The 24,680-nt window shown below is 36.6% G+C and overlaps 1 protein-coding gene across 1 annotated transcript in view; it reads right to left on the bottom strand.

The window, feature by feature from the left end:
* Nucleotides 1-11,027: 11,027 nt before the first annotated feature.
* LOC129229377 (transcription factor SOX-9-like) overlaps nucleotides 11,028-24,680 on the bottom strand; it is a 109,078-nt gene continuing 95,425 nt past the window's right edge. The window contains exons 2-3 of the mRNA XM_054863670.1: nucleotides 23,219-23,607; nucleotides 11,028-12,959 (exon numbers count right to left, since the gene is read on the bottom strand). Of these exons, the coding sequence (XP_054719645.1) occupies nucleotides 12,247-12,959; nucleotides 23,219-23,607 (1,102 nt within the window). The 3' untranslated portion in view covers nucleotides 11,028-12,246. The remainder of the gene's footprint in view (nucleotides 12,960-23,218; nucleotides 23,608-24,680) is intronic.

The raw sequence follows: 24,680 nt of genomic DNA, 5'->3' as shown, positions 1-24,680 counted from the left end.
TTCGACTTACTCGAAGGATGCGTTATACGTCCTCTCACGCGCGTTGAAATTTCGTGTTGAGGAAGAGAATTGTATTCGAATGTTTTTAAAAGGACCCGATTCTTTTAGACACTCGAAAATACCCCCAAAACAGGTTTAAATTATTCCTTAACTTTTAATCCCCAAAGCAAGAGTAGCTTCCATTTTCAGCACATAGAGAGTCTTTATCTTTCTTTTAACTGTCACCTGGTCGTGTGACTGATGTGAAGCTGGTTGAAAACTGTGACTTATTTCAAATTTAGAAACGATCCCAGCAAAATTCGATATCGATATTCAATCAAAGATTTTCCTTTTCTATATTTTAATTGAAAAACTATTGGCTTGACTGACGTTTAAGATATGGACCTACACTGTGACGGTTGATGGAATTTTTGAAATTTCCCGAGCCGTTCCCTTACCACCCTAAAATATTGTAAGATAGTATCTAATTTAACCACAAATACATTCAATAGATGGCAGCACTACAATTTTTCTTCCTCGCTGAAAAATAAATGTTTTTACATATACGTAGTGGGCGTGGTTTTGCTGTTTCCGGAAAAAATTTGTTTTGAGTATACACCTTTAGTCCTCCCCCCCCCCCCAAAAAATGTCGAACTGACGGCATAGACGCCCATATGATAGGGGGGGGAGTGGTGGCTCAAGCCCCTCCCCCTAGAAGTTAGAACTTCCTTGCTTTCAGTACCGTAAACTGGGGCTACTTGAACCCATGAGAAAAAAGTGTTTGAAATCCGTCCTGGTCCTATATAACTCTATGGACTTAAAAAACTTTTTCCATGACAGGTAGCAGTACTAGGTAGAGGCTGGAGCATGAAACAAAGTTTCTGCTATTCCCGCCTTTTTCCGATTGAGGTTATGATTGCAAGTTGTCTAAACAGTTGTTTTTTGTGTCTGCAAACTTTCACATGTAAGCTTATGGAAACATCTGATATCATCAAGGTCAAGGTAGTTTTATGTTTGCATCCTACTTCTTAATAAAATAAAAGTGTTTTTAAGGTTTTAGCTATATAATTAACACAGTAACTAATATAAGTTAAGTGCACTGGATGCCTTAAAATGGGGTTACTTGAACCTAGCGTTCAAACAGCCCCAAACCACATTTCATCACTAAATTATGATAAGTAAGGTTTGTTGTCTTTTAAAATAAATAGGTTAGTTACTATTTATACCCGTTTTTTGCAGATCTTGGGATAAAAAGGGTCCGAAAGTAAAAGAGAACCCCTTGAAGTAGGAAATAATGCGGATTATTAAGAAGAATGTTATTAAGAGGAATGTTAATTATGTTTGCCGAAAAATATGTTTTTATGTATACGTTGATTTTACATTAATTTATACAAATAATTTGCAATTTTTATAAATAGTTTGCTCACTTGAATGTACTTTTTGGGTTTATTTTTCAAAATCATTGGTACTTTTTGATACCACCATCTGTTTTACAGCTTTTTCTAGTGGATTTGCTGAAAGTAGCCCCAGCGCGGGGATACTTGAACCAAATTTTTAAAAATAAAAAAATATATATATAAAGAGTTAAAATTGTTGTTTAAAAAAGGGCTTTAGGTGGTGCAGAACGTCTGAAGAGTGATAAAAACAAGATTATCATTTCACATTATGGGTTTAAGAAAGCATTCGGTGTAAAACTCGCAAAAAGTATGAAATTTCGGGTCCAAGTAGCCACAGTTTGCGGTACTCTTTTCTTTGCAAAAAAGTAAAAACACTTCTTCTCCAGCCATTAATGAATAAGTTATTAAAAATGTCAAGTTTTAACAACTCTAATCTTTACTGAAATCGGTTTCCATGGAAAAATATCTTGCTAAACCATGGGGAAAATATCTGACCCCCCCCCCCCCCTCCCCTGAAAATTTTGCATATGGGCGTCCGTGACTGACGGGACTGCCAAGAACCACTTTTTTTACTTTTTCATGATTAAACATTAAAATCACCTAAGGCTAAGGCTGGCACTAGGTTGCTTTTTTTTTATTATTGCTCCCGTCCCCCAATTACACTTTATATGAAATCAAAACTATATTTTAAACAAATTAACCATATTCAGAATTACTGCCCAATAAATTAACCATATTTTAAGTGCAACAACAATTGATGTAATTTTACTTGGCGTCTTAAGCGGCTATTATTAAATCAGTAAGGGACTCAGGGGATTCATCAGTAGTATTGCGGGAAGAGTGGAGGCCAACGACCAACGCTTTCTTGTAGGATCTCTTTACCAGGGTCACCAAGAGTCAAAGAGAACCCCTTGGCTGCCGGGTTATTCTCCCCACAAAATAACATAAAACTTCTACTACTCCTGTTCCAAGCCGAGCCCTAGAGCCTAAAGGGCCCATTGCCTAGTGTCCGACTAGACTGACATGGCCTCTCGTCGGCCCTGCTTCCAATCTTATTAAGGAACATATGAGGCATTGAGAAGCAAAGGATGCAAGTGGACATTTTCAAGTTTTGAGTAAAACGCATTTAAAGATTAGGTTCTAGGTAAGCTTTCATTGAAATATTTTTCTAAATCATGCTGTATAACAGAACCTATCAGGGATACTAGTACCATCTCGTGCCCCAAGACAGAGGAGAGGTTCACCTACCTTGTGTATTGGTTATCTCCAAATTTTTAATTTTGCCACTTGCATCCCTTTGCTTCTCACTACCTCATTTATCACTGCTTCTGCCTGAGAAACTTGCACACTATTTAAAGGATTGTTTAACTTTGTATCATGAATACTACCGAACTCTACAATTTTCAGAAAATTCCCATTTATAGGATCACATGTAAAATGTGAGTCTCCTCTTAGAAGCCATCGCTTCTTTCTCCTAAAAATAAAACTACGTCTCAAATATTTCGAAATCGAATTGTTCCTGTTTTCAGAAAGCAGGGTTTCTACTGTTGAATTGTCTTTATAGCGAAACTCGAAGCTTCTCTGAAGTTTGGGGCAAACTTAGGTTTGCCTGGAATCGTCGTAATGCTGTGATAAGGATCTATGCTGAAGCTATTTCGGAAATGAGCACTTGTGGAAAGGATTCCAGAATAAGTTATCTTTTCCTGCAGATATTACAATCCAAAAATTGTGCTATCTATAATTAGGGCAAACCTAACTCGGCAGCGTCATGGTGCTTTGATTAGGATCTGTGTGGCCTTGCCACCGCTTCCAGGTTAGGTTTACCCGAACTATAGATAGCATAATTTCTCCCGATACCACAATTTGTGGTTTTTGCATCTTCATGTGAATTTAACTTATCCTGGATTCATTTCCACAAGCACACATTTCTGAAATAGCTTTCTAATAGAGAAACCAAAATCGATTGTTTTGCCCCAAGTTTAATTCACTGCAAACACGGCAAGAGCAGCAGGCGATATGCTAAGACTTTTTAAAATGCACTCTATACCAACTATTTTCAAGTGGTGTGACCCAAAACACTTTTATAGTTTGTCTAAAAAAATAAATAAATAAAAATTAATTTGAATTTTGACATTTGGAATTCGAATTATGTTTTTCGCAATCACGAGCGTGTGTGTTTGTGTCTGTGTGCAGGCATGAGTGCGGGTATGTGTGTGTGGGCAGTGGCGTAGCTAGGGTGGGGCGGCATACTTTTGGGGGATGCGATTTTGCACAATTGATGTGGAAAAAAAATCTAAATAAAGGAATCATTCTTTTTGTGAATTACTGGAGGCAAAGAAAAAGAAAACCTTTCGAAATGTAAGGTTTTGAGATGACTAAACTCCGTTTCTCAGTGTTTAAAGTTGAGATATTTCCGTAGTGAACTCATAGGTAGATTTAAATTGTATTTTTAAAACTTAAATTTCGGAAAAATTTCTGTATAAGAACTCGAGTTACTACCGTCAACAAAGGCTAAAATTCACTTCAGTTTTGATGAAGATTCGGGAGACAACCTCTCCCTTTCCCCTCAAATGTTACTTTTAGCTGCGATTTTTGACGTAAATTTTGAATACTTCTCCGAGATAGGCGCCCGACACGGTGTAGAACCGCTTGACACCCCTCCCCCCTTCCTTTTTTTTATTGGAAGAATACGGATTAAGTTAGTTTTCTTTCTTTCTTAAATAAAGTTTTCAATTCCAAGTTCAATAATTTTCGATGGTTTAATATATTAGATACGTCTAAATGAAAGGGCGACAAATAGAGGCACCGCCCCGGGCGGCAGAAACTACAGCTACGCCAGTGTGTGTGTATGTGTGTATCTATGCGTGTGTGTGTGTGTGTAGGATATGAACGCAACTTTCACTAGAGGAGAAGCATCGTGAGGCCGGTCGACAGTGGTGCTGCAGAGAGAGGCGGGAGGAAAATAAAATCATAGGAATTCAAAACAGTCAAGTGATAACAATAAGCAATGAGATTGCTCAAAGAAAAAATAATAAATATATTTTTTTTAATTTATTTTTTAGATAGAAACTTTGGTCTTGCAGTGCTTAGCAAAAAAAGATCAATTTTTCCTGCTAGTCATAACAGTTCTTACATACATGTAAATTACAATACTAGAATTGGCAATATGGCTTCAAACCAAGGGCTCCGTAAGGGTTTACTCCTTACCTATCTCCCTCGTTTCGCTCCTACGTACATATATTTTCATACATGACTTAAAAAAGAATGTTGTATTACTTAATGGAAGAACTAACCGTCGCAGTAATCTACGGGAAGAATCGGGGGAAAAAGAGCCTTACGTTACACCCTGTAAATCTTAAACCTGAAACGAAGTAAGGAATTCCTTATTTTTTATAATGCAACTATAGGTGTACCCAACGCGCGTTGCTACGCCAACAAAAAATACATCATTATACTGATTTTCATGACAATCGGTTGAGCGGGGCAGAAGTTGCTACTCTGCAGTGCCACCTGGTGGCGAGTGGCTTCAATGAGCATATTATGCACCTTCTCCGTGGAAAAATACATATATATAGCAATTTTCATAATAATCGGTCCAGGTATCAAGTGAAGCCGTGAATATACTCAAATTTTGTACTCACGCAGTTTGCAAGATCAATCAATCGCTAAAAATATCAAATAGAAAAAGTTTTAAATCCCCCCGTTGCATGAAAAGCCATAAAACAATAAAGAAAGAATTTATTTGTTCGAGCTCAAGAAAAATGGCAACAGCTAACTTCTTATCAATGAGATCTTTCACGCGAATTAATTTCTGCAGCCGATCATTTTATTCGTATTTATCCAATGAATTGTGACTTAAATTGGAATAAAAAAGGAACTATCGATCGGATTTTTTTCGAACTGGTCTATAAACATTCCCAGTACCAAAAATAACAAACGGTGAAAGTTTCAGCCAAATCTCCCGGGTAGTTTTTGAGTTCATGGATGACATACAGACAAACATTCATTTTTATATATAAAGATTTTAAAAATACTTAAATTCTAATTCGGTGTACTCTTGTATGGGCCTGTGCTTAGATTTAAGACACGAAAAAGTCTATACTTACTGAGTCTCGCAATGGATGAAAACGTTAGGTTTTTTCGCGTTCCACGTGCAGCTTCTGACTTAAAAGCCAGTTGCGTTGCCAGAATGACAAACACAATTTCTCAACTCCTCATTATAATACCTTCCTAAAAGAAACTGGCTACAAAAAATTCTCTAGAGCATATTTATGGGGAATCACTTTGTATGAATAGAAAATTTCATTTCAATTCGCCCACAGTTCTGATTAATCATGTTTTCACGGTAAATCTAATCTCCTCACTTTTTCGCCGTTTTCCAATGTTTTTGTTTTATAGTGGGGGAAGGAAATGAATCGCCCGTAAGTAAATCTAAGGGATATATTTCGGGGTGATGTGAAGATTCACAAAGAATTGCTTCAGTGGACAAAATTCATTAATCAAATACTTCAACATCAGAAGTTTATAATTTGAGTTCCGAAATTGAGGTTGACATACCGTGGTGAAAACAATTAAGAAATGTTTCTCGCAGACTGGTTACGTTAAATCGAACGAAAGTATGTGCGGTCGAAATCGGGAGTCAAAGAGTTTAAAATTCCAAGGATCAGAGTCGGAGTCAGTCATTTTCCCTACGAGTCCTCAACCCTGTCAGGACTGCAGAGTAAAAATCGGACTCGTGGAGTCAGAGTTGCAGTCGAAGGCTTGAAGTAAAATTCCTGGAACCAGAGTCAAATATTTTCCCTAAATCTTCGCAGCCAATACAGACGAATTGCAGGGAGCTTTCGCAACCAGTGCAAGCATGAAAGTAATTTGTTGAGGCAAAGAAAAGGGCAGGCAACTTTTGAAGACTATTTTCAGTTAACCTATATTAACGATTTTTTTAAACTATCATTTGAAAGAATCTTTGATTTTTAACTTTAGAGCTACAAAACTAAAGGATTATTTAGTAAGTAAAATTGAAATTCTACGTTTCCTGGTACTTTTCGTTTGTTGTATCAAAAAGCATCTTTCTCAAGGGCGTTCACATTAAGCACGCCGTTATACTATCCTTTTGGGGGATTTACAGTGGCTCCCAAAAGTGTTCGTACACCTTGAAATTTTGTAGTAAAACCAAAATAACGCAAAACTGAATTCGAATATGAAGTCCAATTTTTTTTCACATCATTCCTATGCCATTCTGAATAAAACCCAGCAGTTTTTTTTTTTTTTTTTCAAAATATTGATAGATTTTATTTTTGAAATTTGTCAAAAACGAAGAGACAGAGAAAAAATACGCCACAAAAGTCATCGTACACTGAAATATTTTCGAATAAATTCATGATTAAAATTATCATATGTGTTTTTTTATTATTTTTGCACTGTAATGACACTGTCAAATCATTTACTTTTATTTTTTGTTTGTTTATTAATTAATATTCTGCTTAATATTTTTAAATTGCAGGTATGCGTAGAAAACAACAAACACGATTCGAAATTTGATTTTTTCCCCTCACAGTAGACATTAATTGGTTTAAAATATCTCTAAATTAGTTAATATATACCATTCTATAATGAAGTGCTTGATAAAATGATTTAAAGACAAGAATCGGATCGAAAACAAGGTAAGAAAAGATCAACTGGCAAAGTTAACAAAGCGTGATCGGAGGTTTACAGTTAAAAAAATTATGAAAAATACACATTTGAGTGCTGAAAAAGTTTCTGCAGAATTGAATGAAACATTTTACGTTTAGTTTTCACTTAAAATTGTTCGCCAAGTTCTCTGATTAGCTGGATTAAATGGGACCTCTTCCCGCAGAAATTTTCTTGTTCCTACGAAAAACAGTAAGCTTACACTTTCCGTCGTAAAATCAATGATAAATAAGCTCAAAACGTTTTGGAACAACGTCTTACTTATAGATGAAAATAAATTTAATATTTTGGGTTAAATTGTTGTATAATTGTCAAGAGAAGAAAAAATGAGGAATTTAATCTTAAAAACTGAGTTGGATCAGTTAATCAGGACGGTGAAGGTGTTTTAGTGTGAGGGTGCATAACAGCATCAGGACTTGGAAATTTGGAATTTTTTGATGCAATAATAAATCATGCTGTTCATTTAAATATTTTAAAAAATAATTTTAAACTATTAGCCCAAAATTTGGTAATTGGAAACAACTTTGTTTTTTATCAAGATAACGATTGAAGCACACGTTTGCGTTTGGTGCCTCAAAAATTGTCCTTAAGCTTAGAAATCTCTCCTCAATCGCTAGATGTAAACTTAATGGAACGTATTTGGAGATATCTGGTAGCTAGATTACGAAAATACACCATTGAAAAGAAAAGCGAACTAGAAACAGTAAGACTCGAAGTGCGGCTGAAAACTTACTCAGAAATTGCACAAAAAAAGAAAGAAAAAACAATGAAATCTATTCCCAGATGTTTAAAAGCTGTTGTTGATACTGCATGATATTCTACTAAATAATAACTTTGTAAAAAGTTAGATTATTTAGCAATTTTTTGACATTCTTTCAAAGTGTACGAAGACTTTTGTGACATAAAATTTCCGGCACTTTTTGGTTTTTGATTTTTAAAAAATTATGTTTTAATGTTTTATTAAAAAGTTTCATGTAGTTTTGTTAAAAATAGATCACAGATCTTATAATAAAATACCTATTCCGAAATATTAATTCTAACCAATGGATAAGGGCCTATTTCATTGAAAGTCGTAGGTGTACGAACACTTTTGGGAGCCACTAGGTAGTACAGACATTCAAGAGGAAACGGCAGAAATAATTACTCGAGTTTAGGATCGGATACATGTATGCCGGTTAGAAACTACGAGCACTTTTCGCAGAGCGAGTGCAGCTAGCTATAGTACGAGGGTCGATCCATAAGTAAGATTTCCATCAATTTTACAAATATACAGCATTGTATATTCTCATTGAAATTTACATCGTTGGAAAGAAAATACGTTTCTCTATTTTTATACATAATCGCATCCTTTTTCTCTGCATTATTGTCGACGGTGCCCTAACTTCTCTGTCGAGTGTCACAGAATTCCACGTTGAGGAAGCGCTTTACCCCATTTTTAACCGACTTCAAAAAGGAAGCGGTTATCAGTTCATACCGTATGTATGTTTTTTGAGCAATCACGATTGCTTATTGTTCTCATTTGACCGTTTTTGGTGTCCGTGCCTTTTTCAGCTTGGGCCAAAAGCCTTTGCAGCACCGTCCTCTGCTGGCGGCGCGGCTGCTCCGGTTTGGAGCTATCCACTTCTCCTGGTCGGAGACGTCCATATCCTACACACACGCACGTTCACAAACATACACACACACGACTTCACATACATACACTCACACTCGCCTACGTGCATACACACAGGTCTACGCACACACACAACTATGCACACGTAACCGCCCAGGAAGAGAGGCAGACTTGGGGGGGGGGGGACAGGAGCCGTTTCTAGAAACAATAACTCCAATGAGTAGGGTCCTGTCTCAGTTCGTGATTGCGAAAAACATAATTTGAATTCAAAATTTCAGAATTCAAATTAATATTCTCTTTTTTTTTTTTTTTTTTTGTTTGTCCACTCATAGCGTCTCACCTAGTGACCCGATTTTGATGATTCTTTTTTTAAAGGATAGGGGATGGCTCAACTTAGGTCCCATTACTTTGTTTGACCGTATTTGTTCTTTAGAAAAAAAGTTATGGGCAAAAAACAGTAAATTTTATGCAATTTCCCTATTAAATGATTAAAATGATATTGTAGCGAAGTTCGCACTTTTCATCAGCGGATAACGGTGGCTCAGTGGTAGAATTCTCGCCTCCCACACCAGCGACCCGGGTTCAAATCCTGACTAGGACACGGTGAATTTTACTAAAATTTCGTTTCTACTGTTTCCCGTATTTTCTCGAATGTTCTATTAATTTCTGTATCTTTCCAAGTCTGGAAAGTTCCAGCACTTTCTCAAGTTGTATATAAGGAGATGTAACGTTCATTCGTGGTTCTGAACAAAGATCTCGAGTTGAGACTAACGAGTATTCGCTTCATTTGGCTTTCACATTGTCCTCGCTATCTTCATCTACGCGACAATATGAAACTCATTGTTATAAAAGTTCGGTGCCATGTAACATTAATAGTAATTGTAATGATAATTTTGAATAAAGGCTTTTCTAAAGCAATACAGTGATATAGAGCCGAACTTTTTACAAGGTAACTTCTTACTTTTACTGAAATATCTACATTTACACTAAAAAGAATGAAATAAAAAAATTTTGAAAAAAAAAAAAAAAATAGAACCGACTTCAAAATTGCTCTAAAAAGTGAAAAATAATTTTATTCTTTAAACACCATCGATAATACTTTTAAACATAATTTTTGAAGTTGGCGCAAAACCAAAAAGTAAAATCCATTGTAACCATGCTTCGTTCATATTTTTATCAAAAAATCATCCAAAGTTAGGAACGAAACTTTTATATCGTTACTCAAATATGCTGTCATCAATGCGTAATGCATGTGGTAGTGAAGAAACTGGACCTGGTTAAATTTATACTTGTAGTTGAGTTATGGCTGTGAATGATTTTATCGATCGTTTTTGCGCCAACTTCAAAAATTATGTTTAAAAGTATTATCGATGGTGTTTAAAGAATAAAATTATTTTTCACTTTTTAGAGCAATTTTGAAGTCGGTTCTATTTTTTTTTTCAAAATTTTTTTATTGACTTCGTCGTCGCTCCGGAAATGTTGGCCATCAAAGTGTTCCTTAAACTTACGAATAGGAAACAAGTGGTAATCACTAGACTCGGGCTCCGAACTGCAAGGAGAGTGGGACATGTCAGTCAGCAAACCACTCCATTGATGATTGCAGTGACGCTTCCTCAACGGGTTGGCGATGGACTTGCGTGACACTCGATACAGAAGTTATTACACCGGTGACAATAATGCACAGAAAAAGATGGCAGTTATGTATAAAAATAGAGAAACGTGTTTTCTTTCCAACGATGTAAATTTCAATGAGAATACAGCGCTGTACATTTGTAAAACTGATGGGAACCTTACTTTTGGATCGACACTCGTATCACAAAGTCATTAGAAAGGAATTGCTAGCAGTTTTAACGTGTAATGGAGAGTAAAGTGGTAGACACCTAGTGTATGTGTATTTCTTTAGCAACTGGGAAGGTATATACCAAGCGATTTTTGAACAGCGTGCAGTATCAAAACAAAATTGTGGTCAAGTGGTTACGACAGTCTTTCACCAATGCTGGACTCCTTGGCCGGGGGGCGAACCCAGCTACTTTTCCCACATCAAAAATGCATTGCCACAGGCCCCTAAACATGCCCAGACACCACCGGTGTTGTGAGAGTTCCCATAATACAACTTAGTATATCGTATATCAATCTCCAGACATGTTTACCCTTAACTAGAATAGTTAATTTAATTTGAACAGACAGCCCTTCCCCCCCCCCCCCACTCAAATTGAGAATCTTGTAAGGATCGTAAATGCGAGAATATGTACTTAGTGTGCAAGTGAAAATGAATTTGATTCAACGCTTAATTGAACACAACCAACAACAACATTTACCCAATGAAAACACAAAAATTGTTTATAACAACTTTACTTGCAGTCTCCAAATTACAGCACATATGAATGAACAAACGAAATTAGTTATGCTGGTTTTTAATCTCACGAACAGAAAAATATAAAAAAGCGATGTTGAGAATTCATATAGTTGACAAAAGGCGTAAAGTCACCAACTCACTGTAATTAGATTGTCACGTCAATTCAAAATCACATTCCTCGTCGGCATGAGCGGAACAAGCACGTGCCATTTTTAATATCATGTTGATAATTTCGATATATATCACTCGTGGTGCTTGTTTCATTTGCAAAAGTAAAACATTTTCAACGAAACTGATGGCAAAATACCACTTTGAACTCATTAATGATTGAGTTACACTCCTGGAAAAAAGTTAAAGTATCAGCCTAGTCTGCCATTTATAGCTCCAATAATTCTGTGAGATTCAACTTGGTGAGAAGATTTTACAAGTTTTTCAATCAAAGGACTTTACAAACCAAAAATTACGATATGTTTGGGATTTTTATCAGCAATTTCACTAGTAAGCAAAGTTAAATCAAGTGATTTTCATCAGGAACTGTAAGCACTCATGATATTTCAAACATGTTCTTTTTTCTTACTAAGTAGCTAGTTAAAGAATGAAGAGATAGCTCATCCGAAACTTTATACGTAATCCCATTTCACTCGCAAATTTTTATGCACTGTAAGAAAACGAGCCAATTAGATGAGGCACTAGCTGAAATAAAGAATATGATCTTTCTTATAACAAATAGGGCTGTAGTGAGGCATTCTGCTGCGATAGAAGATGTCCAAATAGAATTTCTAAACCAGGTCAAGACAGAAGTACAACTGAATCGATTCATTACGTCAACCTGTGCTAACAATCAAAGTTTTAGAAAGTTTAATCTTTGATTGAAACCTTATGGTACAACTTGTTAATGCTATGCCCTCAAAAAATGAAAAAAATCGAGGTTGTTACTCTTTCTCATTGTATGACTCTCTGTTATAAGGCGTTTTTTTAATTCCAAAAACAATCGAATTTTGTCAATTTTTTCAAGAATTTTTAAGAAATATACATGATGTCATGTTTTCATAAATGTTTTTATTGTCAACTTTGTTTGACATTCGGCAATAGTTTTAACTAATCGCTTTACTCATGATTGTCTTATCTAGAAAAAGCACCAACATTGCGGGTCAAGCTCATCAGTTTTTGGAGTAATGAATTGTTGGCCAGGCAATATTTGGGCGTAATTGACCTCACTTGGGCTGCAAGAAGTGTCCGAGAGAATGTCCGGGATTGTAAGCACAAGATCCAGCCCCTGAGTCCGACATCACTCTGCTCTCAGCCCCGGATCCGAACATACCCTGGTCTTGTGACACTGGCACCATGTGACCGAAGACTGGACAACTTTGCATGCCCAACACAGGACCGAAAGATGATTTCGTTGGGGTACAGTGACCGAACCCTTCCGCAGACGTTCCGTCTAAAAAACCACCTGCCGATTGAGGCATCACCCTTCGAGGATTATGGAACTCACCGGCATAATTGCCCCTGTACAGGTCCAGCTGGTGGTGCTGTGGCAACTGATTCGCGGAGGCCCCACCAACAGTCTTGTCCATGTCCCCCAAAAGGGGGTGGTCGTGCTCTCTGGCGCCGCCCCCACACCTTTGCGTGTGGAATTGTTCTGTGAAGCGGTTCCAGGAGGGAGGAGGGCCTGGAGGGGGCGGGGCCTGAAGGTGGGCGTACTGGTGGTGTGGCGTGCCAGTAAGGCCGAAGTGCATGTAAGGGTCCGCAGCGGGGCCGGTACCTAAAGAAGGTCCGTTCTGCGCAGGTGCGGCGGGTTCGAGCACTGTTGCAGTCGCATACTTGCAAGGACCGTTTCGGGAGTGCGGTGCAGTGGTGATGACGGCGGTGGGTCCAGTAGAGCCTGGTGAAGGGAGACCTCCGGCATTTCCGTTGTGATCGTGACCTGGAATGGAGAAGAAGAAAAGTCAGAAACATTTGTAGTGAAAGTGATATTTCATACAAAGATTTCCTCATTTATTTTATCGACGTAATATGTCCGTCCATTAATTTAACTAAAATTATCTTTAATGAGTGCCCCCTAAAAATGAATCCACATACTGCTACAGTGAAACCTGTGTAAGTTGACCACTTGCGGTGCACTACTTTGGTGGTCAACTTAGACAGGTGGTCCAACTTATAAAGGGGGTAATGTTTTTTTTTTTTGTTTGTAATTCTTGCACCATGTATGCATTTTTTGACTAATTGACACTTACTCTTTTTGTTCAACTCACTTTCATTGTTTAGTATTACTTGAAACAATAATTTAAAATGTTATTCAAATATTTTTAGTGATTATTTTCCCAGAATGACGTATAATGTGTCATGAAAATTTAAAATTTCAGTAAATTGATCAAAAAAAAAAAAAAAAAACTTTTATTGTTTATGAAAAGTTACTCATTTTACATTAATAGTTCCTAAAAATTTATAGCTAATCAAAAATTACAAATTTTTCGCTTTACAACAAAAGCAAAACAAGTTTGGAGAATAAAAGGGTTCTTAGTAGTTTTCCCATGTGTCAAAAAGAGGTTTCGTTCTGCTGCTGTTTCATTTAGTCGGTAAAATGCTGGTCTGGCATCAAAAATATTCTTGGAAAGCTATAAAAAAATAATAATAAAGAAAAAATTGCTAAATGAAATTTTAAAAAACAAACCCAGTGGTCAACTTACAAAGGGTTTTTTACACTACTCCAAACCGAAGCTGGTGTAGATTAGTGGTCAAGATAGACAGGTGGTCAAGATAGAGAGGTGGTCAAGTTACAGAGGTTTTCCTTCATTATATAAGATAGGACTAATTCCGTTCCAGACAAAAGCGGTCAACATAGACAGGTGGTCAACTTACAAAGGTGGTCAACTTTACCGGTTTTACTTTATACTCTTCTGAGAAATTAAGTTCTGCATAAACAATTTATTACTTTTCCAATGTAAAAGAATGCATTTGACCGCACTCGCTTAATTTATGAAAACGTTAAATTCTCTTAAAATTTCCCCCACCTTTCTCTTTTCATCTGCCCAACTAAAACATGTAGGTCAAAATAGCTAAGAACAACTTCCCTTTTTTTACGAATAAGACCAAAAATCAACTCAAGGCTGCAATGGACCCCCCTTAATCGGCACAAGAGCTATCAATACAGTCCTTAAAGTGTTCCACTGTACCTTTGCAATAGTAGGATTCCAAGGGCAAAGTTTACTGTATTTTCTTTACGATCTGTGATTCCCTTATGGTTATTTTTCTCTTTATTAATCTTCAGTTAACAGATGTTTTGATAATTTTTTATTGTACAAATCCATATTTGTTTGCAGTGAAAAAACCTTTATATATAATTTAGGTTAAGATGTCAATTTTTTCCACAGTGTATTTTGAATATCTGTTACTGTTACTGCTGTCACATACAGAATCCACTATCTTCTATTCATAATTTATGTAGAGAGAAAACAGGTTGAGGGAAATTTAAAATACAGGAACACATAAACAAATTACAGAAATAGCTATTTAACCACAAGGATGATGACTCAACAGAACTCCTAATTTTATTTTACGTTAATTCCCATAGTTTTTGCAATGACCTGTCAAACTTTATGAATTCTGAAAAGGAAAGGAAACGAATCCGCGAAACAAAAAAGTTTTGAAAATGGAAAGACAGTAATGAAGGCCAAAGAGAGAAATAATACAGAGTACAAAATAAGAGACGAGTGTATTAAATGAACATATGCACGTATATATCTAAGTAATTCCTTTCTATAAGGACAAAAAAGCTCAATAGATGGCAGCACTAAAGTGCTGAATTCCTTCCTCCTGCGTATTAATATTTAAAAGGTACACTCGTAAAAAAAATAATTACTTAATTAAATTAATGTATAAAAAATTAAAAAAGTAAGGAAATAAAATTGAAGTTACAAATAAATAAAACTCGCACGCTATAGTTATAACAAATCTTTAGCTAAGCTAATAAGCCTGATGGTGCTGAAATCTACCCTTGTGCACACATGACTGAAAAAAATAATCAGATTACTATAAATAATAATGTACCATAGTAGTACGGAGTACTGAATGGAAATTTTAAGATTGAAAATATTTTTCATAAGTTTCAACGGTGTGAGAAAAAAAATCAACAAAAAAAATTACTTTGTAGATATGAATGAATTATATTTAATGCTCTTCTTAAAACATACAAATGAATGTCACAACTTATAAACTCCTAGAAAGCACGTATAAATGTACATAGAGCAGTTTTTTAAAACACAAAAAATTTCGAACAATTCAAATAGATACTCACAAGATTTTAAACGTAATTTGTATTTCTTTCAGAGCTACAAGAGTTATTTTCATATTCTCAAGCTTTATTAGTTTCAAATTCAAATAATAATTTTCTTACAAATTGGACGTGGTAGCATAAATAAAGGAACACATTGCAAAACATAAAAACAGGACCGATATAGAAATTTTGGAAATTATTTTTGAAGGAAAGGAATGTTGCGACACTTGAGGGTTAAGTTTTCCATTCGAAGAAACATGCATATAAAGAGTTGTGATTCTTTGTTATATTTTTTATTGTCAAAATATGAATGACGATTCATCATGTTTTTTTTATATATAAATATAATGCTACTCTGATTAATCTGAATCTGAAATTTTCAAACGATCGTATTACTTTTGATAGATGGCAGCACCAGCAATGCTTTTTTGGACTTTCTTTTCTCTGTAAAAAATAAATTATTTTATTGAAAGTTTTTTTCGCGTTATGTTCGATTAAATTACAGCCCAAACTGATTATATCGCCTTACGGTTTCAATTCTACCCCCCCCCCCTACAAAAAAAAAAGAGAAGAAGAAAAAGAAAAAAAAGTGGGGGGGGGGGGGGGCATTAAAACTGCTTACTAGTAAACAATTGACTCTACAGTGGTGGACAAAATTATAGACTCATTTTTTTTTTACTTTTGTTTCAATTACAACATAACTCAGTTTAAAATATTTTCATTGAAGTAAAGATGAATAGTTGAAGAAATAGGTCTAAAATTAGAACATCTTATCAATTAAATTAAAAAATTCATGAAATTAGAAAATTTGCAAATTTAATACTTTGTCATTACGTGAAACCTGGACAAAAGTATAAACTCAGAGGTAAAAAATCCAGGATTACGAGAAAGTTTCGTTCCAAAATGTTAATTTAATGCCATAGAATGAATAAATGTTGCCATCAGTGATTGCTAAAAGTTTTGTTTTTGGAAATTTATGAGAAACATATAAATGCACCGCTGGACAAAATTATAAACTCATTTCTTTTTCATTTTTTCAATCATAATTTAACTCAGTTAAAAAACATTTTGTTCTAGTAAAGATAAATAACCGACTAAATAGTCCTAAATTCAGTATAACTTATAAACTTTATAAAATAAATAATTTAATTTAAAAATCTTAACTTTAATATCTTTATTATACATGAAACCTGGACAAAAGTATCAACTCAAAAGTAAGAAACTCTGAAGTTTGGTGGAATTTTATTCAAACACTTAATCATTTAATATCCAAAAATGAACCAATACTGAATTACAAAATTACAAACTTACAATACTGCATAAACACAATTATAAGCTGACAAAATTTAAATTTAATTTATTTTTTATTTTTTTGAGTTTAATTAAGTTACATTTGCAATTACTTCAGTAAAACAAAAGCATAGATTTAGGAAAATGTAATTTTGTTATTAACATGGATAAATTGGAAAAAAAAATCAATATTTAAAATGTTTTAAAAATTAACTCTGCATTAAGTCTAGCCATTAATGTAAACTACAAACTTTTAAAAACGAGTTAGGCCCCCAGTTTTCTGAATTACCTCGCATATGCGGCTGGGCATAGATTTCACAAGAGTTTCCAACAGCTGCAGTGGCATATGGTTTCATGCTGAAAGTATTGCCCTTTTTAATTACTCTGTGGTTTGGTACTGGTGCCGATCATGATAAACTTTGCAAACCGTGGTCCCCCAAAGATTTACAATCAGATTAAGATCGGGACTACGAGCTGGCCATTTGATAACTTTGATACCCCAGCGCTTGAACCATTCTTTGGTACTTTTCGCTGTGTGTACACTCGCGTTATCTTGCTAAAATAACCAATTACCTCCAGGAATCAGATGAGCAAAAGGTAAGAGATGATGTTCCATTATTAATTGGTAATCTTCAGCGTTCTGTCTTCCATTAAGAAACGCCAATCATGCTTTACCATGCTGACAGAGATATTTATCTTTACTGGAACAAAATTTTTTTTAACTGAGTTAAATTATGATTGAAAAAATGAAAAAAAAAAAAAAAAAATGAGTTTATAATTTTGTCCAGCGGTGCATTTATATGTTTCTCATAAATTTTAAAAAACAAAACTTTTAGCAACCACTGATGGCAACATATATTCATTCTATGGCGTTAAATTAACATTTCGGAACGAAACTTTCTCGTAATCCTGTAATTTTTACCTCTGAGTTTATACTTTTGTCCAGGTTTCACGTAATTTTAAAATATTAAATTTGCAAACTTTCCAATTTTATGAATTTTTTAATTTAATTGATAAGATGTACTAATTTTAGAACTATTTCTTCAACTATTCATCTTTACTTCAATGAAAATAATTTAAACTGAGTCATGTTGTAATTGAAACAAAAGAAAAAAAAATGAGTCTATAATTTTGTCCACCAATGTATTTTAAGTAAAACAACAGAAAATACCAAAACAATAAATTTTACTTAATTATTACGTTTTGTCTTATTCGGTGTCCCGCCCCCCCCCCCCTTTCTTTCTTCCTTTCTTTTTTTTCTTTCGATTTTTCTTTCTTTCTTCTCTTCTTTTTTTTCGTCAGTGTCACCAGCCGGGCCCCCTCAAGGCCCGGGCCCTTAGTTTCCGACTAGGCAGCCATGGCCTCTCGTCGGGCTAGTGTAGGGAGCACCGTCCACCTAACCTGGTCCCCCCTCCACCCATAAGTCCTTTGACCTCTCACTTATTTTGATGCATTAGCCGCCTATGATATCATCCGACACCACATGAAATTTTTTTTAGAGTCCTCTAGAAGTTGAAAGTGAACGGTCTCTATTTCTATTTCATTCACGACTACACCCATGCAAATCGCACTATGACGGACAAGGCGGCCATTGTGTGTGAATTACAAAGACACCGCGCCCACGGAGGCGTCATCGAGTCTCTCACGTCAATCCTTGATCACGGAAATTCAATGCAAAAGGGATTCAATCCGTGTTTTCGTTGCCAGCCACTCCATGCCATCCGAAGTGACGTCACAATCTGGGCCCTGGCGACGACAAGTGGCACCTTTGCGCAAGTCATTCGATCCGCAAACGGCTCCACCCTCCACGTTGCCCAACAAGACCCTCTCTGTTCCACTGCGGAACCAGAACCACTTGTCCTAAAGCAGGGCTTACGGAATTATAACCACAATAGATTGAAGAGGAAATATGACGAGAGAACGGAATGTTTTCACGTCTTCTGTTTCCCCAACTACAAACCCACTTTTGGCGGAGGCCCGTGGAAAACGAGGGTTAACTTCATAAACTCGTAAAAACCCATTTTGATAACAAAAAATGTGGTTTACTATCGAATCCTCAATTGACAGACCTGTCATATTGCATAGATTCCGTTAATATTCTCTGTAAAATTTTCAAATCAGATTTACGTAGTTCTCTGGAAAAACCTCTGGCAAGGAAAGGTCTGCAAGGATAGGTCTTCTACAATCCACATGTCTTGAATAATCTAGAAAAATTACATGAAGTACTCGCTCTTTGTACTGTGTGGAATTCTTAAGTCCCAAAAGCAATCATTGGTTGTAGCTGACTCTTCGTGGTTTACACTCTGTACTCGATTCTAAGTAAGCCCGTGGGAATTGTGGGTTAACCACAGGGTTCTTAAGCCCACACAGAAGCCATTTTGATGACAAAAACTGTGGTTCGCTATCGAATCCTCAATGGACTGAACAGACACATTGCAGATTCTGTTAGTATTCCTCGTAACATTTTGAAATTAGATTTCCGCAGTTCTCCGAAAAAAACTCTTCCTAGGCAGGATCTAGGAACTGTGGTCCACACTCCACAGGTCTTACATACTGTCGGGAAATAGTACGAAGTACGTGACTACAAATTATCCACTATGAAAAAATTATCCGACAAAGAGTTGGACCATCAAATGAAATAAGTGGATGAAATGTGGTCACAAGAAATGGACTCGTTGATATCTAAGAAATGAATGCTCCAACTCATCGGACACGATAACTATTTAATACTAGAAAGTCGCCCGTCAAGGTATGACAGGTGAAAATTGCTTCTACATTTGAACGAAGCCATTGCCTGTTTGGTGATATTTTGATTATTAAAATTGTAACCCCAACTCCAGTGGATGAACCTTAAATTCCAATGGATAGCTTTAATTTTCAACCACTTTTTCCTTTCTTCACTAACCTGAAACGACAGTCTTACCAGTAAAACAGTTAAGTGACCGGATCGAGTTCAGCCTTGTCACAATAAAGTCTTTCCCTGCATGTGAAACATTACCAAAACATGTTATCAAATGATCATGCCCTGGCGCGAGTTTCATTGTTGAAACAGGCTGGTTACTCGATCATCGGCTATGATTTATATGAAAATGCCCTTCGAGAAGATTACCTATGGACAAAAAGCCCCATAAACCAAGATGTCGGACTAAATGAGGTAGCTAAGGAACAATTACGTTTTTTGGAATAGTTAAGAATAGATAATGATTACAGAAACAGAACGAAATATATAGTTAGTAGGGAGGATGTGCCTTTATAATAAGTACAAAATAATGCAGATATTACTGCATTAATGAAGTAAAAATTTAAAAATAAAAAAATAATCCTGCTTCGATGATTTTCATATAACACCAAAAAAAAAATGATCTAGATCAGAATGATGGAGACATGAGTACCTTAATATGATGTATGATTACCAGGGACACTGATGCACAATTTACATATGTTTTCCATACTCTTCAGTAATTATTGAGGAGTGCGTGGGGGTTGTTTTCCCACTCCTCTCTCAATGCGGATTTGAGTTCTTGTACTGTTCTGGGAGGGACGGTTCTTCGCGCAACACGTCTGCCAAGAGCCTCCCAGGCAAGTTCAATTGGATTTAAGTCGGGAAAGTAAACAGGCCACTGCATACAGAGAATGTTTTCACTTTGCAGTGTGTCTGACACTTCATTGCTCCAGTGTGGCCGCGTATCGTCGTCCGTAAAGAGAAAATCTGGACCGACAGCCCCCCTAAAAAGACGAACATGGTCCAACATAACAACTCTGCAATACATTCGCGACGTATCGCTTTCTTATTCAAAAATGTGAAGCTGTGTTCTGCCATTGTGCACGATGCCTGCCCACACCATGACGCCTGGGTCGTACCGATCACGTTCGCAAACAAATTTTTGTGCATAACGTGTTCCACGCTCTCTCCACAGTAGTTGGTGACCAAAATCACTTGTCACACTGAAACGAGATTCGTCAGAGAACATCATTCTAGACCAATTTTGATGATCCCACCAACATGTTCCTTACACCAGCGTAATCTCTCTCGATGATGGCGTGGTTGAACTTGGATGCAACGTACGGGCTTCCGTGCATAAAAACTGACATTATTTACTCGCCGTGAGAGGGTTCTTGCAGAAACATGCGTACCGGTAGCGGTTGTTAGATTTGCAACTATTTGTCCAAGAATGAAATTTCTGTTCCTTTTTGCCACGAGGGATACATAGCGACCCTCTGAAGGTGTGGTGCTCCTACCACGACCCCCCGGCATGCTTTTGCAAAACATTTCCACCTTCAGCGGCCGTCTTTAATCGGGAGATGGCACTTTTTGATACACCCATTGCATCAGCCACAGTGGTGACACTTTGACCTGCTTCCAGACGTCCAACCGCTCGTCCACGATCGTAGATACTCAAATGATGTCTTGCTGACATTTTACTCTTAAGTATTTCAAGAACCAAACAGAATTTCAGAGAAAAACCTTTTTTGACAACCAGCAGTATTTTAGTTAAAAACCAAACAGTGTAAATTTTCGTACGAATTTTGAGCGTGTATGCACTGTCTTTTATACAGATAACGAGTCTTGGTCTACCACGCCATCTGAATTTGAATTTATTTCCATTGGCCGGGTGGTTGAGGTACAAATTTGCATAAATCATTTGTTCCTTAGCAATTGTCAAGCAGTGTAAATCAACTAAGAAATCAGCCCATCGTGCTATGGGCAGTCTAAACGTAACATGTCTCAAACGACGACGAGTGACGACGAAATAAGTATGTTAATGAAATTATGCGTAAATAAAAAGGCCGTCAAATTAAATAGCCAGCTACCGAACTGTATTCGCAAATAAAAAAAGAGAAAGAACGAAAGGAAGGGGGAAAATACAAATCTTGAACTGTATTCGCAAATAAAGAAAGTGAAAGAAAGGAAGGGAAAAAAAAAAACAATATACAAATCATACCTATACTTAAAATACACCGCCAGCTCAGTCATTCCATCCGAGGACTGCAATTTCGTGCTGATTAGCACTCATCAACCAGAAATAGGAAGTGACTGAGCTGGAGGTGGAAAACCTCTTAAGAGAGCCAAGATAGCCAAACAAACTGGGAGCTAATATAGAATTAGCACAGACCAGACGAGTAACCGAAACAATGGTTCGGTTCAATTCGAAGATTCAAGGCAAGGCATGGTATTTTCATTAAGTTACCGGCAGTTATTTTTGATAACTTACTGAAAACAAATCATATCTAATGAAAAATGGTCGGATTGTGCTGGAAAATGTCAGTGAATTAGAGTAGCATTTAAAAATTAAACCAATCGACAAACGTGTGCTTTTTCAAGAAATAACCTCCCAGAAAACTGCATCGCTTTCGATAAAATGATGTTATAGATCGAAAGAGTATTTTTTAAATTAGTCTTATGTTGAGATGCTCTCACATCTCGTGGACCAAAAGATTAATACTCATTATGTTTCTGTCCACAATGTGAGGAATATTATAATTCTTTTACTATTTCATTTTGTGCATACGGTAATTCAGGTTTTGATTTTTACTTTAGAAGAGATTAAGGTTTGGGGAAAAAACATTGAAACTAACCATGTCTTCATTAGTGCCACAGAAAAAAATCATATCCACACTAGATCTCAAAAAGACAATTTGATTCATAGCAAATCAATTAAAGAACGTTTAAATATATTGTTCAACAATTAGAAACTTTTGAAAAATTTTAATTTCTCATAAGGTTTGGATTTTCTGGAATCTTAATGAACATTATGAAATAAAAGCTAAGTGAGGATACACGAACGGAAGGCTTTATTTTTAGGCATAAGTTTGTTCATGCTAAATGCAAAGTGTGTCAAAGAATAGAAAGGATCTGGATAAGTAATCTTCAAACGAAATCTAAAGCTGGAGGAATGGCGTCAACATTCCAATTCCTGAAACAAAGGACTGTTATGTCTAACATTATTAATGAATGCCTGGATGGAAGTGTTAGTGATTCATTTTCTGATAATTGCTTTAAGACTACAATTAAGATTCATTGTTATTTCACACGACAACGCTGTATTATTTGGAGACATGGTAGCAGTCTTTTTACATAATCGCAAGTTATACAAGTTAGCAGCTAAAAGCCGAGTAGCATCCAATGAAAGAAGATTGTCTTGTTGATGACGTTATCCCCCTGCCCCTTCTTTTTTATTTGAGCGAAAGAAAAACATTTTATTGATATTATGCGTAGTTGATGGACAAAATGATGACTTCGCATAAAAAATTGAAAAAGTTAAAAAAAAAAGAAGAGGAACTAACGTTCATGTAAAAAGTCGCCCTAAAAGAAACATATGAGGCAGTGTGGCAGAAAGGGATGAAAGTGGAAAAATTAAAAATTTGGAGACAACCAGTACAAATGGTATGGGAACCTCTCCTTTGTCTTGCGGCAAGAGATAGTACTAGTAGCCCTGGTACGTTCTGTTATGCAGCATGACTGAGAGAATAAAATCAATGAAAGCCTACCTAGGACCTTATATTTAAACGCGTTTTACTCTAAACTAGAAAATGTCCACTCCACTTACATCCCTTTGCTTCTCACTGCCTCATATGAACTAAGATTTATGGAATCAAGATCAAGTTCACAATGTACTGACCTCTGCCAGCGAGTTCAGCTATACTGTGGGCTACATGTTGTGGATCTTCTCTGAGTTGAGTAGAGTTGAACCTCGTGCCCCCACCATGTTGGGGCGTGGTGGGCGGCGTTGGGGGCGTTGCCGACATCCGCCCCGCCCCCACGTACAATGTTCCCGTACCAAAGTGTTTTTCATGTTGCAAAGGTTCCTGCTGGCAAGGTTCTGGCGCCGAAGCAGTGCTCAGGTGGTCGGCATTGGATTGTTTTCCCTCTGACACGAAAGCTGAAGAGCTTTTCGGTGGTTTCCGCCGTCTGGGTTGGTATTTGTAATCGGGATAGTCTTTTTTGTGTTTGCAGCGAAGACGTTCCGCCTCTTCCATAAAAGGCTTTTTTTCATCATCACCTAGGACCCTAATAGAGGGAAAAAGACGTAGCAGTTAGAAAAATGTATGCAAAAACAGTACTGTACTTTGTACAGGCAAGAGTACAAGTATGTAGAATAGTTAACTGTACCAAATATGTCAAGTAGCTAATGTTAACAAATGCATCGAGTAGTCAACAGTTGAGCATAAGCAATGATATGGGTTTGTGCTAATTACGAGCAGTAGAGATCAGTTTCCCACCCATTATTGCCGCTCTTCTCACACTCTCCACCACTCTTGCATTTTTTAACATCAATAACTGCTTAGAGTAGTAAACATTACTGTGTGGAGTAGTAAACATTACAATTACTAACTGCGTTGAGTAGTCAGTACAAACAGGTCTCTGATAGTATTGATGCGGGTCCTAGTACTTATCCGCTTTCAGGACACCCCTTTCCCAACCATTATTACCTCTCTTATCCTAGTCACCATTCTTGTTTAGATTGTTAAGATTATTACTGACTAGAGTAGTGAACATTACCAACTGCGTGGAGTAGTAAACATTACTATGACTGCGTAGCGTAGTTATCGATTGAGTATAACAGATCCCTCGCAGCAATGATGAGGATTTTTGTGGATATTATCACCTTTGGCGACAACGCTTTTCACCTCTCTTGTCCTTGTCATCACTCTTGTTTGGTTGATAAGATTACTACTGATTAGAGTGGTAAACATTACCCACTGCATGGAGTAGTTAACATTACTATGACTGCGTAGAGTAGTCAACAGTTGAGTATAACAGGACCCTCACAGCAAATGATGCAGACACTCGTGGAAATTACCACCTTTGGCGACAACACTTTCCGAACCATCATCGGCACTCTTGTCATGACTATCAAGTGTCACCACTCTTGTTTGACTATCAAGAGTAGTCAACGTTACAAACGGTGCAAAGTAGTTACCATTATCAACTGCGTAGAGTACTCAGCAACAGAATACAAACCAGAGTACATACTCACGACAATGATGTAGAACCTGGTGCTAATTACAAGATTTCACATTACTCGTATCCCAACCCTTATCACATCATTTTTTCCAGTCACCGCTCTTGCTCGCCAGAAC

This window comes from Uloborus diversus, chromosome 9 (genome assembly GCF_026930045.1).
Source record: "Uloborus diversus isolate 005 chromosome 9, Udiv.v.3.1, whole genome shotgun sequence".
NCBI lineage: Eukaryota > Metazoa > Arthropoda > Arachnida > Araneae > Uloboridae > Uloborus > Uloborus diversus.
Note: the sequence above shows the minus strand (reverse complement) of the source record. Positions and strands in the feature narration are given on the sequence as shown.